The sequence below is a fragment of the Xiphias gladius genome, chromosome 1 (genome assembly GCF_016859285.1).
Source record: "Xiphias gladius isolate SHS-SW01 ecotype Sanya breed wild chromosome 1, ASM1685928v1, whole genome shotgun sequence".
Lineage (NCBI taxonomy): Eukaryota > Metazoa > Chordata > Actinopteri > Istiophoriformes > Xiphiidae > Xiphias > Xiphias gladius.
In genome coordinates, this window is record NC_053400.1 from 16,081,612 (window position 1) to 16,098,450 (window position 16,839).

The following is a 16,839-nucleotide window of genomic DNA, read 5'->3' on the forward strand; positions in this document are numbered from 1 at the left end:
TGACCCCAAATTTAATGGGTTCTTCCCAGGCCCATGGCCAATCCCTCCACCAAGTTTGGTGGAAATCGGTTCAGTAGTTTTAGTGTAATCCTATTGACAAACAAACAAACAAAAAGACACGAGTGAAAACATAACCTCCTTGAGATAAGAAGAGATAAGACTTTCTTCAAGTTAAATGACAGCCACCCCATGCTGTTGTGTGTGGCAGGTTTCAAGGCTATGGGGTTAACAATCAATTGAAGAGAATTTGTTGTTGTGCTTTTACGTAATGTAGGTTGGCAGTAAGATTTCCTTCAAGTGCCGCAAAAGCTACCACATCCTCGGTTCAACCACAAGAACGTGCCTAGAAAATCTAACCTGGAGTGGAACTCAGCCTGAGTGTATAGGTAAGAAATAACTATGTCTGTTATTACTGTGTACAACTATTATTTGTCCTCATAATAGTGGTAAAAAAACTGTTTTTAAATTAGTTGCTCTGTTTTGTTGTTACTGTTGAGGTTTATGTTGTTGCTTATATTTATTAATTTAAATTTGGTTTTAAGGAGAGGAACTTTCTGGGTTTTTTTTAGTCTAAGGCATTAATGTCAGTGTTAAATCTGTTTGTTTTTCTCTTCCCCATCACTCAGCCCATTCATGCAGACAGCCAGAGACCCCCAGTAATGTAGATGTTCGGTCTATGGACCTGCCTACCTTGGGATATACGCTGATCTACACTTGTCAAGATGGTTTTTATCTGTCTGGGGGATCAGAGCACAGAACCTGTAAAAGTGATGGGAGATGGTCGGGCAAACCCCCGCTATGTAAAGGTATTCAGATGGAACCTAAAATCTAAACTGGATGTCATAATCCCATATGGTTTAAGATAAATACCGATTATCACCCTGATATTATTGCTATGCCTTCATAAATCAGCATCGGGCGTACCATGAATTGTGGGGTTATGTTTTTGGTTTTTTTTATCACATACTCATTGCACTATCGAGTCTCAAAGGCAAGCAGCTGATGGCTGTGAGCACTGTGATGTAAGACAACAAAACAATAAGTTTATAACCAGACAGGAAAGAGGCTGCCAGATGCTTTCTGCCTAGTATTTTTGGATCCTTTTTTGTCTGTGGAACACCCAGAAGCGCCAAATATCATTGTAATGGACAATTAAATTATAATTTTCTAGGTTTTTTCTTGGTTTTAGTTGTCTCAGACCTGTCAAGTGAGCTAAACTTAACTTAATGCTGTGTTATGTTTCAGTTGGAGTCAAAGTCAATCCCAAAGGCAGAGGAGAGTCAGATGTCCAGAAGAACAAGATTCGTGGTATGCAGAATAAACAACTACAACACACGTACATACACTATATTACAGGTGCCGCAGATGTACATTAAATATACTTACACTTACACATTTCCTTGGGAGCTTGTTTTTACAGCATTTCACACCAAGTTCATTATATGGTTTTTTTAATAAACGGGATGGTTACAAAATATGTCCCAGAGGGGAATGGCTACTGAGGAAGGAAGTCGTAGTCAGTGTTGACTCTATGGGTCTTCTGTCTGGACAAACAGTCTCGTTTCAGATTTATAGGTTGACAGTCAATTATCCCCTGTGAAGAGAGTGCAGGTAGGCTCAGAGCAAGTCTAATAAATCAGTGAGAACATTCACGTGTAATACCTTGTAATACCTTGTGATTTTGAAGTAGGATTTGATAATCAATATAGGCATTTAGAGGGAGCCAGTGGAGAGAGACTAACGTCAGAGGAAAAGATCAAAGTTATGCGATTTTTGTAAGAATACTTAAGTTACTGAGTGTTGAATAAATCATGATTATGTAACGTGCCAGTTAACATGCCAGGTTTGAATAAGTCATAATTCTGAAAGTGTGGGATTCAGACAGCCAGGCACTTACCCACTGCAGCGGTCAATTATGAGGGAACCAGAGGTAGGCATGTTTTGTCCGTGTTTTGGCAAACACAAGGGGGTAATCCTAACCCTGACATTTTTTTGGCTATCATCCCTGTTCAGGACCTCTTAACTTGTCCTCTTAACTTGTAACTGGGAAAAGTTGTCTGCAGTCTGCAATGCTGCAGTTTATCTTTTTTTACCTCCTCTCCATTACAGTTCCGGTGGATGTTTTCTCTCAAAACTCTGAGTGGAGCGGTTTCTACGAGTATCTAGGGAAGCGACAGGCCACCACATTTACAGTTACTGGGTTCAATGCTTCCAGTGGCAGAGTTAACGTCACATTACTGGAGACCAGCGGAGTGTCAATCAGACTGTCAGGTAAAACAAGGAAAACACTGATATTATTTAGAGTCACTCTAATCAGTTTTGCTCTGAAAGATCCATCATTATATCATTTTCATTTTTCAGACCTTGAAACACGGATACATAAAACTAATCCAGTAAACCAATTTCTTGTCAGTTTTATTTTCTTAGATTTAATTTTCATCACCAAAGCCTATCTTGATTGTTAGAAGTCATAAAATGTATGCAAAATTGAAAATAATTACCCCCAGTGACATAGAAGAAGATAAGAGCACATAGAAATGGGTGGAAAATACTTAATTTCATGTGCTATTAAATGATAGCTAAATGAAAATAAAATGGACCTGTCGAACTGAGAACCAGTCTTGTAACGCCAACTTTATTTTCAGCAAGATAAAAAGAGCAATCACATCTCAAAGGTTTAAGAATTGCAGACTTTAAATGCAGTGTAAATAACACGAGTGGAAGCACTACTGTAGGTGTAAATACACAGTAGGATAATAAAGATCCAGCTTTCATTCACTCCTATCAGAAATGCATCACTGTAGGTTTGAACTGGCGCAACTCTATATTGCACCAATTCTTACCTACATGTCAGCTCTCAGTCGGCAAGGTAGGAAAAGGGTCTAGTGCAAGAGCGGTAGAGAATACAGAGAATAGAAACAGGTCATTAATACCTTAAATAATAAAACATGCAGAGGCACTGGGGGGAATTATGAACAAGTTATGTGCCTGGGCCCCTCTACGCCAGTGCATCTGCAGAATCACCACACCAGTCTAAAGGGCCAATTTATTACCTGAGCAACATAGCCTCCCAGAGCAGCACCCCAGTGCACCTGATCTACTGTTTATCTGTACCAACTGTGACGTACATAGAGTATATTGCAAAATGACTGGCAGGTTTACAAAGCAGGTAAATCTGCACTGTCGAATGAAAACCTTCAAAATAGTAGTGTTTAAGCATCTGACTCTTCCACTAACACTCATGTATTTTTTGACATTTCAAAATATTTCACAATCAGCAGTTCAGCTAGGGCTGCCATAACATAAAATTATTTCATTTTAAATCTGTGATATTTCTTTTACATGGACTTGTCATATAGAACAGCAACAGTTCGTTGCACTACAGTTAACCAGGTAGTGACATGTAGCTGAAGGGTAAACGTCTCTTTTTACCCAGTAATGTGTCAGGTGCTTGGTGAAGGGAATAGAGTATGATAATTCAAAACGTCAAGGTTTCTCCTTTTCTCTGAATGTCACTCAACCTGTCTGTCTGTTTGCTTGCCACCTTGTCTGTCTGTGTCTCTTCACCTTTACCTCAATGTCTTTCTCTTTTTCCTGCAGAGTGCCACACAATTTAGAAGCTAATGTGCTGTTATTGACACTGTACCAGGATCAGGCACTAATCTCTCTCTGTCTCTGTCTAGGTACCTATAAGTCAGAGGAAAACCAGCTGCTGTTGAAAGTCTACCAGGTAAAGGGACCGACAGAGCATTACTACAGCAAGTTTAAAAATGACAACTGGGCGATGGATGGACATGTAAGACAAACCTCCTTATTTTTCTATATCAAGCATTTCAAACTAAAAAGCGGTTTTGCACGTATCTTTAATAGTAATCACAGTCAGTATCCCAATATGAATGTGTATATTTCTGAACAACAGAATTGTAATAACAGGATATAAATGTTTCATTAAACTCCAAAAAATTACTACACTGAATTTTTGGCCTTCCCTCCTGTGTAACAATAATGTAATAATAATAACAGTACATCAGATGGGGTCAGGAGAGGTGCATTGAAATTCCAGAGAAATCCTCAGTCAGATTATGCAAAACAGATTTTGTAATTCAATGAAGTATAATTAACATTTTTTTTAGAAAGAGGAATGAAATGGTTTACCAAGAGGCTTTTGTTTCCATCTCTTTAGCAAAGAAATTTGTTATTGTATTAAAAATTCTCACCATTAGGTTAGTGTAGCACAGTATACCGAAACCAAAAAAACATCGCAATACCCTGCCATTTTATATACCCCATTTTATTACTATCGGTATTTTAAGAGCAACAGTGTTTTAATTAGAGGTGCATTTCCTATGAGTTGCGTCAATTTGAAACAGCGGGGCAGCGTGCGTGTACAGCGCTCTGCTTCCACTCCTTCCAGGCCAAGTGGGTGTGCTAACTGTTTTTAGCTTTCATGGTGACAAAACCTGAGGCATGGCTGCTAATACAAGTCCTCTTGGCCACCGTCCACGGCTTGTCAAGAAGGCAGACGCGCAAAGCGAATAACTGCATTATTTTCGCTTAGACCGCCAAAAGTCAGGGCAAGCCCACAGACGCCACTAAGTCGGTCCGTAAAAGATGTTTTAAACCTATGCAGACCAAGGAAGCCAGCTTGGCAAAGAATCTCGCTGACAGACATGCCGACCTGTTCAAAGAATTCAAAGGGCGACAAGTTAGCAAAGGTGATAGATAACACAAGTACATCATGCCTATGCCTTCAAAAATTAGTCAAACGAGTGTGAGTTATTTTGTGACAAGCAAACTTTTTTCACCATCAGAGTTTGACAAGGCAATTCAAGGCAATGATAACTGTTCCATTTGGCTAACTTACGGCGAGACACTACAGGCAAAAACATAGTTTTTTCATGCACTGGTCAATTTTAAGATTTTGGGCTATTTTGCTTCCATAAAATGTCTTCTTTCGGACTCGTGGAAAGAAAACATCCAAACTACACGTTTAATTGTTTATTTTACTACGTTCTGTGTATTTGTGTGTGTAGATTTCAATTACAATACCTATCCTTAAAAGCCATCTTCTCAAAATACGTTTTTTCTCATACACTGAGCCAGAAATCACCACTTCAGTAGCACCTGCATACACCAAATTTTCCAGTTTTATTCCTGTCTATATTCTGAAGGTTTTTAGTGAGGGATTTGTTCATATATCATTCATAGTCTGATTTATATAACATTTTACTCCTAAAAACATGGCAAAAACAGATTTCTTATGGCAGTGATATATGTAAACATAACATTTATGAAAACGTGTAATACAAACTATAATTGTCTTAAAATAAGTAATCAACTAGGGAAGTTTCATGGTGATATCTATTGGTTCAAATTTTTATCTTACTCACCTGCAGTGTCTTGTCTTACCAATGTGGCAAACATCTCTATTAACACTGACTTAACCATAACTTGCACGCTGCTAAAAATGAGGCGTTCACAAGTATGCAGATCAACAACACTGTACTCGTAAAGGTTATCATGGGATGTACATTTTTGTCAATAATTATTTCTACTGCTAGATAATGTGCTCAGTAGAGTGCAGACCTCAGTAGAGCGCAGACCTCTGCCAAGGAGGTGAACTGAGTCATATCTGAGTGTTTTCTGTTGTATAGTAAGTATAGGGGAAGTCAGATTACTGCATCCCATGTAAAAAGCTTCAATAACACTATGACCTTGATCTATTTATTTACAATAATCCAATTATTAATGTTATAAATTTAATAATCCATAGTACATACTTACACGTATGACAAAAAAGCAAACAAGAAAACACAGCGCAATCAACAATTTTAAGTTTTTAAATTTTAAGTGTGGCACTTGGTGATGAAGCTCAAACCCAGGATTATTAGCCTGCACACTACAGTAGTGCACTAAAGTAGATTGAACACAAATGACTCAATATACCTCCTTGTTGGAAGTCTGTGCTTTACTGAGTGCATTTTCTAGTTTTCCATTTAGCCAAATTAGATTTAAAAATGACAGTTAATGAGGACAGGGTCTCTCTCTTCCATGTTCAGTCATCTATTATTCCATTACTTTTCCTGATGTTTTAGGTTTTGCCGTGGTATCGTTTCAGTATTAGGATCAAGATAGTGTATTTAGGCAGGTATCATATCAAAGTCAGAATCTGGTATCATGACACTACACTACATTAGGTGACGTTGCTAAATATATTTCCATGATATGCACATTTGTTACAATGCACACAATGTACTTTGAAAGTGCTATCAGTTTTGTCTAAATGAAAACCTTTTTTATTTGCCAATCCACAATATTTACTTTCTTCTACTGGTTTATAAACAGTATAATGTAGTACAAAATGAAGACATGCAATAGTTAACATTTTGCTAAGTTGGCCACTATAGAGAATGGAGGTTTATCTCTTATCTAATTCGCATCTCTCATCACAGAACTGAACAGATTCCCCAACAACTTCATCTGTTTGTATCGTAATGTAGCATCTGCGACTTCACCCACTGAACTGTGAAGGGACATTTTAAAGGAACAGTTTACTTGCTTTTTTGCCGAGGGTTAGATGAGAAGATCAATTCAACTTTCATGTCTGTGCCATAAATATGAAGCTACAGCCAGGAGACAGTTAGCTTAGCTCAGTATAAACACCAGAAACCTGACCAATGATTAAAAAAGAGACCTTCTACCAGCGCCAGCACTAATGCTCACTAATTCAGTTATTTTGTTTAATTATCCCATATAAAGACAAAATGAAAGAAAAAACAGTGTGAAAAACAAAAGTTTGGTTTTGCCAGGTACGTGACTTCCTGGAGTCTTGGGCTGTGTCTGAAATCATACCATATTTACTATTTACTATACTACAATTTTGCACTGTATTTATCCTTTTCTATTTTATTTGAGTGTCTGAATTTTGGGGTGTCCTTAATGATTCCAACAATGGAATCAAAAAAGTAGTATCCATGGTATGTACACTACATTCTGCTAACAATCTCATAATGAAATGCGTTGCACTTTATAGATGAGAAAGTTACCGTTGTGCAATGCTACAGTTGTTAGTGATGACACAAAACGTTGATGATTTGTAAGTGTCTGAAATCTTACTTTACCGCTCACTACAGAGTGACCTCCTACGTGTCTGTCACACAGACAGTAGTAAAGGAGTTAACGAGGGAGTGATTTCGGACATGGCCTTGTTGTGACCATGAGGTTGCCAGACATCCCACAGAGACCCCAGGAAGTTACTGGTCCTCATAAACTCCTCATAAATCCACAAATCTGGACAGAGGTGTTGTTGAATTACTGATCATTTGCTCTGTCCATTCATCATTTCTCTTCCCTGGTATGCAGAAACCTTTTTTTTCTTTCTTTAAACTGTGAATGTATTCAACCAGGCACATTGTAATATTGTATCCGTGTCTAGAAAAAAAGAAAGAAAACAATATATAGAAAGAAAGTCGGCTTTGTGCGATGTTCCATGTATTTAACTTGGTCTGATGTCATATTTGAAGTTGAGACTTCTGATCCTGTTTGAGTTGTTGACAGAGAAGACCAGAGAAGGAGGCACGGAGGAACCAAGTTGGTAGATTGTAAAAAGATAGTAGCAGGCAGGAATGGAGGAAAAAAGGATCTAAGAAAGAAGGAAGGAAGGAGACACGTAGACAGCCAATTTATCATCTTGTGAATGACAGAAAGAGTGGAGGAGGAGAAGAGTCAGGCTGATGATGGCCAAGTTGTGTAGTTCCTGAAAAGCAATCTTTTCAAAGTTAGAAGATGAAATTTCGATTATGGATTTGTGGGTAAAACATTGCTGCTTCAATCTCCAAACAAAAAATGGTGGAGGGGGCAGAAGAAAGAGGTGGGGAGTGCAAGAGGTGGACAGATGCTGCTGATGAGGGGAGAGGGAAGGGTGAAACCTGGCACTCAATTGTATACGGCATAATGTAAAATAATTGTTTATTGAGTTTACGAAGTGAATGCATTTCGATTATTAAAAAAACCCATTACTTTATACATAAATAACATTTGCTGACTAAGAGCTGAACCCACTTCTTACTAAGAACTTGTAAATCCTAAGCATGACAACATTAAGCTGATTACTGTTAGCTTGATGTTGTCATCCATCTGTAGTCAACTGTAAAGAAAGATAAATACATATCTACCTGTCGGTTATTTAAATATTTTCACCCTATAACCACACCTGTCTCATACATCCAATTTGTGATCCATAAGCCACTTTTTGACACTTTGTTTAAAATGCTGCACTGTGTTCATGGTGACATAAGAAAGAACTTCCTAGATAGAGAAACATATGTAATATATCCCACCGTCTGTGCAAAGTGCTCATATTCAACTCTGTTTTGTTTTTTAGGTTACAGCAGAATCAGACCAGAAGACTTTTGTTTACCAGGGGCATATTCACAGTAAAGACTTTGGCAAGTTCCATCTGACGAGGCAAGGTAGGTCTGTCTGTAACACCAGCACCGATGCCGGCCACAACGAGCGATACAGACTCTATGTTCCTGTAAAACATACTGAAAGAGGAACATTGTGGAAGCAATATTCGGTCAAACTGAAGAAACACTGAAAAAGTTTTTTTTTATCTGTGTAGTGTAAAATAAATTTGAATTTCAGACTGAGTAAACATGTGAAGCAGAGCTCAAGTATACAGAATGAATGAATGCAAAAAGAATCTATTACACATGCGCAAAAGGGTGTTTATGTATCTGTATTCATGCATTTGTGGGTTTTTTCTGTGTCTGTATCCCCAGGTCTTGTAACCATTGCAATGGACCCACCTAACCCCTATACAAACAGCAGCTCTGTTGCAGCAGCCATCTTAGTTCCTTTCTTTGCCCTCATCCTGTCTGGATTTGCCTTCTACCTCTATAAGCACAGGTAGGCTATATCCTCGACCTAAATCCATCAGAGAAGACAACCAGCAGAGTAGAATACAAAACAGCTGTTTTTCGTTCTGGCTTTGTCTGCTATAAAAAAAAAAATAAATAAAAAAAATAAAAATGTCAGGTTTGATGCCCTCATTCAAAGTAATCGAAGTAAATAATGTATAGTAAGTATAGTAAGGTAAAATGTAAAAATAACACACATAAACAACATCTTGATCATCTTTAACGGGTTCCGCTGATGAAGAAATATAAGAAAATATCCACCTTGAATTATTTGCTTATGTGACAATGATTTTCAGTGCATTTGAGGGACTTCTTTGAATGTGTAATTTTCTTTTTTTTCATTGCACCACCATTCGCTTTGTCTAATTCAGTAATTTATTTTACACATTTCACTGAAACACACACTGTGACTTATTTAAAATATTTTCATTGGGTTGCGTTTCATTATGGTCTCTTAAGGCTCCTGTTCATGAAAGTCTTATTACTGCAAACTTTATCTACCTTTTGTTAAATGTGAGTGGAAATGGTGGGACCTTTAATTCTGAGGGTTTGACACCAAAATATTAGTCTGTATTTATCAAGCTTCTCAGTGTGAGAGAGTAGTCCTAATAAGTTTTCAGTGTCATATTTTGTCCTGCTTTTAAGCTTCGGGGTAAAAATATTTTATCAGCTGTATGAACTTTAACTTTGGAGAACTATAGAGCTGCTCTAGTCATTTAGGGGTTTACAGTAGGTGGTGACTGAATTAAAAACAAAACAAACTTCAAAGATATTTATTAGATTAAAACGCCTTGTGATTTATTTTGTTTGGGATGTAAGGCCCTATCTGCATAACTCCATAACATGTTCCTGTCATTTACTTTTTAACTGACAACAAGGAAATACATCTACAACAGAGGTCTTACAAACGCAATGGCAGTTATTGGACCTGAAAGCATCAATTAAAAGAAAATCTTACTGAGAGTCAGTGTCCAAAGCTTACTAAATAACTTCTAAGTCCCAATTTGAAGGAAAAATAATTGTATAACTTTTTCAAACATACAGCACAATTCCTCTGAGGGATTCTGAGATGCTTGATAAATATGAACACTGATGCGCACTTTATTATTTATGTTTTAGACAGCAGAACATTTTCTCCTATCAGTTGTAGCTACACTTGAGGTATTTTGAGGTGATAGGTTTATGTGGCTTTTTTGTTATCCTCAAAGAGAAGACGAATCAACCACAACACAACAAAAAACGCCCATTAATGCAAAATACATGCAGAAATAGCCGTTTTTAAACAGTTTGCATGTTTTACGCTGGATTATTCTAACATTCTTTGAACGTAAGCATATGTTACACTAAGGACATTTGGTACACTATACAAAGAACTAACGCAATATTGTAATCTTAGACAATACACTGTTATCCTTTTCACCTTTTCCTTCTACAAAGCATATCATGCCCTTTTATATTTTGAGACACATCGCTCTAATTTAATGAAGGTGCAAATGCAGGGGTGCTTGCCTATAGACTTATTTTTGCTAAGCAGAGGTGCAGACGCAGCCTCGGGGAAGCACGCACAAGTAAGTAGGATAAATTGTCAGCAGGTGGAGTTGTATTGCACCTCCCAGCCGTGACACCCTGGCAGTTTCTTTATGGGCCAGGCCAGTTCACCTACATTACAAGAAAACGGTCCAGGTACAGAGTAAAAAGTCAAATATACATCAGTCTTTATGCAGTAGTCCAGGGCAGATATTCTCACTTTTCAAGAAGACAGTAAAATCTATGTGATCATTTCATCTACAGTGTGAATGATAATGCACCGTAGTTCTGTAAAGGACAGTATTTGTACAGTTAGATGTAATCTTGTGATCCCTATAGTTGTTCAAAATCTTGAAAATTTTGTTTGTTTAATCCATGCTTGACTGGATGAGTACCTCCTATACAGATCACATTTACATGACCAAAACTTATTGTCATCCTAAAACACAATAGAAATATATACTGAGTGGACCAGATATAAGTTTTTTGGAAGAACACACTGGTTTACAGAAATTTGAAAACTCAATTATAGCTCTAAAACCCCAAACACACCCTGAAGGTTTAATCTGTTTGACCTTAGATATTAATTATTGTTCCTAGAAAGTTCACAAAAGATTTAAAAAGCCTTAAGATGTGAGATAATTCAGAATTATATTGAGGTTAAAATGTCATCACTAATGTTTCCTGTTTAAGACTTGTTTAAGATTCTTCATGTTCTGAGTTCTGCACTTCACTATCACTTAAAAGTTTTCAAAGTTTACAGAGTCATCTTACTCTTCTTACAATAGTCATTATTACAGGTTAATCCGGTGGCTTGTTATTTATGGCACCTGTATGCTACAGTACTCTATATCTAGTGAGCCTTTTAGTGTCCTGACCTATTGATGTTATTGAGAAAACACAGCCAGTTGGTAATGTGCTTTGCTATGTGCTAACTAGATAGTATGGTAAATCCTGTTATTGCTAGGATGGTGACTGCTGTGTACAGGGCCATGCAGACTTACACAAGATACTGACAGCACACTTATCATAGTATACATAATGTATGATCGCTGATGAGGCTAGTAGACTAGTAACTCTCTCATTAGATTACTTTACACTTTGATACACAGCCTGCTTGCCAGTTAGCAGTGTGCAATGCTAGTGCTAGTTGATGTATATTAAAGCTGATGGTTGTATGCAGGACATTGTCTGCTGAGACAGATGACAATGAGAGACCAAAAGACACCTGGGGGCCTGGCGGCAGGTAAGACTGACACTTGTCATTCATCTGGTTTGAAACAGCAACCAGACCTCCGCCCGCCGCCACATCCTCCGTCAAACTGTTCATTTCTTTTAATTTTTAATTTTTAGATTTTTCTCATTCTGTTTAGTAAGGCTGCACAATTGAAAAAATTATGAAATTCTGATTTTCTGATCTGAAATGGAATTTTTATCAACGTAAATAAAAACTAAAACTTGTACACTAAAGTTAATATTAATTTTGTGGTACACGGCACAAGGAGAAAACTTATATCAGCTAAAAGTAACTGGGTTGACATTTGTACTCAGGGAAAAAATGACAATATCGTTTTGATTTTATTCAAAAGCAGTGCAGCCCTACTGTGTCATAACAGCAATCATTAAAAGATAGACGGAGGACATTTTATTTTGTCTTTGATCTCATTGTCACCTCTCTGTCAGCATGATGCCATCAAGAACAAATATCTGACCTGCTGTAAACTGGTCCAATCAAAGCAAGTGATTTATATACTTCTCTTTGCTGTTCATTTTTTATCATTTCCAACTGTTACTGTCATCTTGACTTAACAGTAGGTGTATGGTAAAGCTAATTTTGCTAACATAACAATGTGTAGCCCAACATAATGGCAAACCAGCAGAAAGGGAAATTATTTATCACATAACGATGTAGTAGCTTTAATGAGAAACTAAAAGCAAGGTGTGAGTGTGTACACCAGTTTTTTTCCTGCTTTGGCCCATACATCTGCACGGTATCTATAATACTGTCAGAGCAATTATTCTACCAGCAAAATTAAACAATTGCACCTACAGCCACAACCAGAAACTACTGCAGTGATTTGAACTACTGCCATGCAAGGAGGTCTGCTGTGTTTTTGATGTGTGTGCATTTTGTAAAGTAATGGGTTGAGCATGTAGGGTAGGCTTAGTGGTTCCCCAGGGTTGGATTTTCTACCATTGCACGCACGCACAAACACACACACACACACACACACACACACACGCTCTCTTAATGAGGTCAGAGTCAAGCAGCGTTTCAGCTGCAGCTCTCCTCCCTACTAATAGTTCCACAGGGTTTGAGAGTAAGTGATTATATCTAACTGGATTATAGGGCCTGATTATCCAAAAATGTAATCTGCGACAAACAGACAAATTAGGAGGGGGTAGTCATATTTCAATGTGTATCCGTTTGAACCCCTGCAGTACGTTTCTTAAAATCCTTATGCAGGCATATTGAGTAATAATATAAAGTATTCTTTTGAACTAAAACCATTGGAAACCATTTGCAGGATGATAACAGGTATCATGCATGCAGACAAACTCGCAGCAGCAAATAGGCACTGGGCAGCTGAACCACTGAAGTAGGCAGTTGTTATGGTTCATGTCCTCACTCCTGCCGTCATTTTTAAAGCAATTTGTAGGATTTTTTTTTTTTTTTGAACAGAAATTTGCTCTTGCTAACTTTGCACCTTTAATCTCAAGGGTAAAGCTTCAGATCAGCATGATTAACAAGCTGACAGTTTACAGGACATGGAAGGGTATTTTAAGTGTACTTTTTTGATTAAACATTGGTTTTGGAATTTGTTAATGAACCAATGACAAATATAGCCAATATTCTTAATTGTTAATCTATACCCTTATAATTACATGCAGTTTTCTCTCATGCATGAGTACTAGGACATTGTACTGTCCAGTAGTTCTTCACAATCACATTTTCAATTACTTCAAATACATTGGTCTATCTTGCAGTCAGTTGAAATATTTTCTCTTACAGTTTCGTTAAGTGTTTTTTGAATACTTGGGGGCACAAAGGCTCCAAAACAAACTCACAGAAGCATACGAAATCCAGCAGATGCAGAGCAACACGAGCATCCCATTAGAGTCAAGTTTCTGGCCACATGACAAATGTTATGTAATGTGCCTTGGCCTTTTGGCTCTGCTTTGAATCATCGACTCCTTTTTTCATCAATCACTGATTCACTAGGGCTCATTGCTGTTTTGTGCTAAGCAAGTACCATACACCTGGAGGATTAGAGCTTTTTTGTTGGAGTTGACTGCCTGTGATTTAATATTTTAGAGCTGGTGAGAGCTGTGAGACTCAACCGTACAGTCTATGTGACGGAAGACCAAAGCATTGATCTAAAAGCTGCATGGAACTGCAGACTTCTTTGTTAATTCTCACTGGGCTCAGCACTAAAAGAGACAATTTACTTGACAATGAGGCAATTAGAAATATCACTCACTGCAGATATAAGATTACGGTGTAGGTACTGTCACTGCAAGACAAGCTTGGCTAACCTTGTCATTTTTTCACTGTGTCCTTGGTGACTGTTCATACATATTGTATATTAAAACATCAGCAAATCTGGGCAACTTAACTTTGCTTTCCTAAAATGATTGCATTTTTTACTTGTGACATTTTGTCTCAGAGGCCTACGCACGATTGGTTGAGATTTATGTTTCCAAACATTGAATGCGATTTTGCTATGATATCTTTTTGAAACAATTCTTCTGTCATTAACACAGTGTTACCTCCTTCTCTTCCTGTTTTTCAGGACACGTCCCAAGGTCCAGTTCAATGGCTATGTCGGCCATGAGAGCTCCAACGGTCAGGCATCATTTGAAAACCCAATGTATGACACCAACATGAAGCCCACTGAGGCAAAGGCAGTTCGATTCGATACCACACTCAATACAGTCTGCACTGTGGTATAGTCCAGCAAACCCGCCATTAAATGGTGGTTCAGTCCAACTTCCATGTTGCAGTCTGCGGTGGGGTTTAACCAAACAAAAAAGAACAAACTTATGATTTGGACACGTCACCGCGAGCAGTCTGTGTTGTAGCATACTTGTCCTCTGCCAGCTTAATAAGCATAATAATGCAGTTCTGCTCCACCTTTTACCTGAATAACAGTATGATCCACCTCTCCCTAGAGTCTGAAAGAGCTAAATAAGTTGGAACCAATAACCAAGGGAGTAGACAATGACATCCTCAAGTAAGATGAAGTCTGTTGTTCAGGGAATCAATGCTGGGGGCAGAATTCTTCTAAAGCACTGTTGCAATTCAAACATCAAGGAAAAACACAATGAAAGACGGTACAATTAGTTGAACTTCCTCCATGACGACAACCAAATTGAACAGTGCTCGTCCCGTGTCAGCTGACTGAAATTTGACCCAACCTCTTTATGGAAAGGGCTTTTGTATGACCTGTGTCATACAGCTCTCGAATGCCCTCACTGAAACCTGAACAGTGGTTTACTTTCAACCTAACCCCATACCCTCAGGCAGAATTTGCACAGTAGTATAGGCTTACCAACTCCCCCTGCTGTAGGCCAGATATGAGTTTGACCAATGTGAGGTTCTACCTTCAGGGGAAGAACATATGCTATTCCACCCCTCAGCCCCCTTCAGACATTGAATCGTAATTGGACAATTCCTATATGTCAACACAAAAACCATCACTGGTTCCAAAACCTCCTACTGGACTTCCATCATGCTGGACTTGACAGGACTGGACTCTCTGATGTAATGACAGCTTACACAGTCCGTTTTAATGGAATCTGATATGATTATACAGGCTGCTGCAAAGCTGACAACCGAATTCAGTCATTGCAGTGACAAGTTCCATCACACCAAATCCTTTAAAGAAAAGGATACTATCATCCACTACTGGATACTAATATTTAATTAGTACTAGGAGTGGTGGACTATTGGAATACACCAGGTACAAATAACATTTGCAGATAAGTTTGAGTAGTTTTAGCCTAGTTGGAATGAATGGGTTAGGTTTAATATAGCAGGACAATCACAGAGTTAGGTACGTTGAGTTGTCAATTAATCATGGCTTTTCAAATAGGTTACTGTGATTGTCTTTACCTTCTGCCACTTGCTGTATTGCCTTTTATGACACTGTCTACCTACAGTCTTTGGCAACATTTAGGCTAAAACATACCAAATCAAGCATTTGCAAATGCTATTTTGCCCAGGTATAGTACTAGAACTTGTGAACTAGTTCTAGATGAGTTTTGGACATTTTAACATATTCTATAGTGCTACTACAGACTAAAAATTAGTCAAATACACAATATTCTACATTAGCACTAGGCAGACTGTGCTGAACCAGAAAACCAGACATTTGAGTTGCCAGGCTGGTAAACACAATGGACTGGTTTCCAGAGGCCTGTCTAACACAAAGAGTCAGACAACCGATTCTTGTTCTTGGACTAGCCAGGATTCTGTGTGGAAGCCTGGAGACAATAAGCTGACAAGATCTTCGACTGCTGCAATCAGCTGTGGCCAGATCCAGGAAAATGATTTGTCTTCTCGTAACTCTGGTCGGGATTATCAGTCAGTCAAGTGATGACTGATTTTTTTTTTTCTACAGTATACTCTCCAGCTTCAAAATCAGAAATCAGAAACAGATGAACAGATTTACAGACAGACTGGTTGACTGACAGAAATTAGACAGACGGACACAGACGAATGGACAGATAGACACCTCTGTCAGTCATGCTGGAAAAAAAGAGACAAGGACAGGTTGCTATGGAAACAGAGACAAATAGTTGTCTCCAGTTGTCTCTTCTGGCATTTTTCTTCAGTGAAGATATTGATGAACAGACTCTATGTTTAGAAACCCAGTGGCCCCCTGGGACTTCCCAAACCACTGCTGCTGGGGACCCCAAAATATAAACTTTATATAAACTCTTAAACCGCACAAATTTTGCACTAGTGTGTTTTTCTGACTGGGTTATGAAAAAATGAATAATTTTTGGGTCTGAAGTGGGTTTGAAAAATGAGTCATTCAAAAAAGAGAATTTTATTCAAAAACTTCTATCTTTAAAAAGATGACAACATGAATAAATACAGGGTTACAGAGTGTTTGTATATACACATTTATATTTCACACTCCCTGTTAGCAGAAGGTGTGACCACATGCTATACCGCTGTTTGTTTTGTTGCCATGACAACATGTTAGCCAACCAGAAAGTTGGGATCAGTTTACCTGTGGACCTCTGAGCTTCTAGTGTCACATTATGGCGCCACATTCTGGCTGTTTCTGAAAGCTCATACTGAATGTTGCTATAACTATAATATGTGGAAGAAATATACAAAACAGCTCACATCAATAATATGCAGTGTGGCTCCCAACAG

The 16,839-nt window shown here is 38.1% G+C and overlaps 1 protein-coding gene across 1 annotated transcript in view; it reads left to right on the plus strand.

Annotated features, from left to right (window-relative positions):
* The window catches only part of LOC120789161 (CUB and sushi domain-containing protein 1-like), a 298,034-nt gene extending 282,231 nt beyond the window's left edge, over window positions 1–15,803 (plus strand). Inside the window, exons 66-74 of the mRNA XM_040125711.1 lie at window positions 275–386; window positions 627–806; window positions 1,246–1,308; window positions 2,110–2,271; window positions 3,684–3,796; window positions 8,384–8,471; window positions 8,784–8,910; window positions 11,632–11,694; window positions 14,243–15,803. Of these exons, the coding sequence (XP_039981645.1) occupies window positions 275–386; window positions 627–806; window positions 1,246–1,308; window positions 2,110–2,271; window positions 3,684–3,796; window positions 8,384–8,471; window positions 8,784–8,910; window positions 11,632–11,694; window positions 14,243–14,402 (1,068 nt within the window). The 3' untranslated portion in view covers window positions 14,403–15,803. The remainder of the gene's footprint in view (window positions 1–274; window positions 387–626; window positions 807–1,245; window positions 1,309–2,109; window positions 2,272–3,683; window positions 3,797–8,383; window positions 8,472–8,783; window positions 8,911–11,631; window positions 11,695–14,242) is intronic.
* Window positions 15,804–16,839: the final 1,036 nt, after the last annotated feature.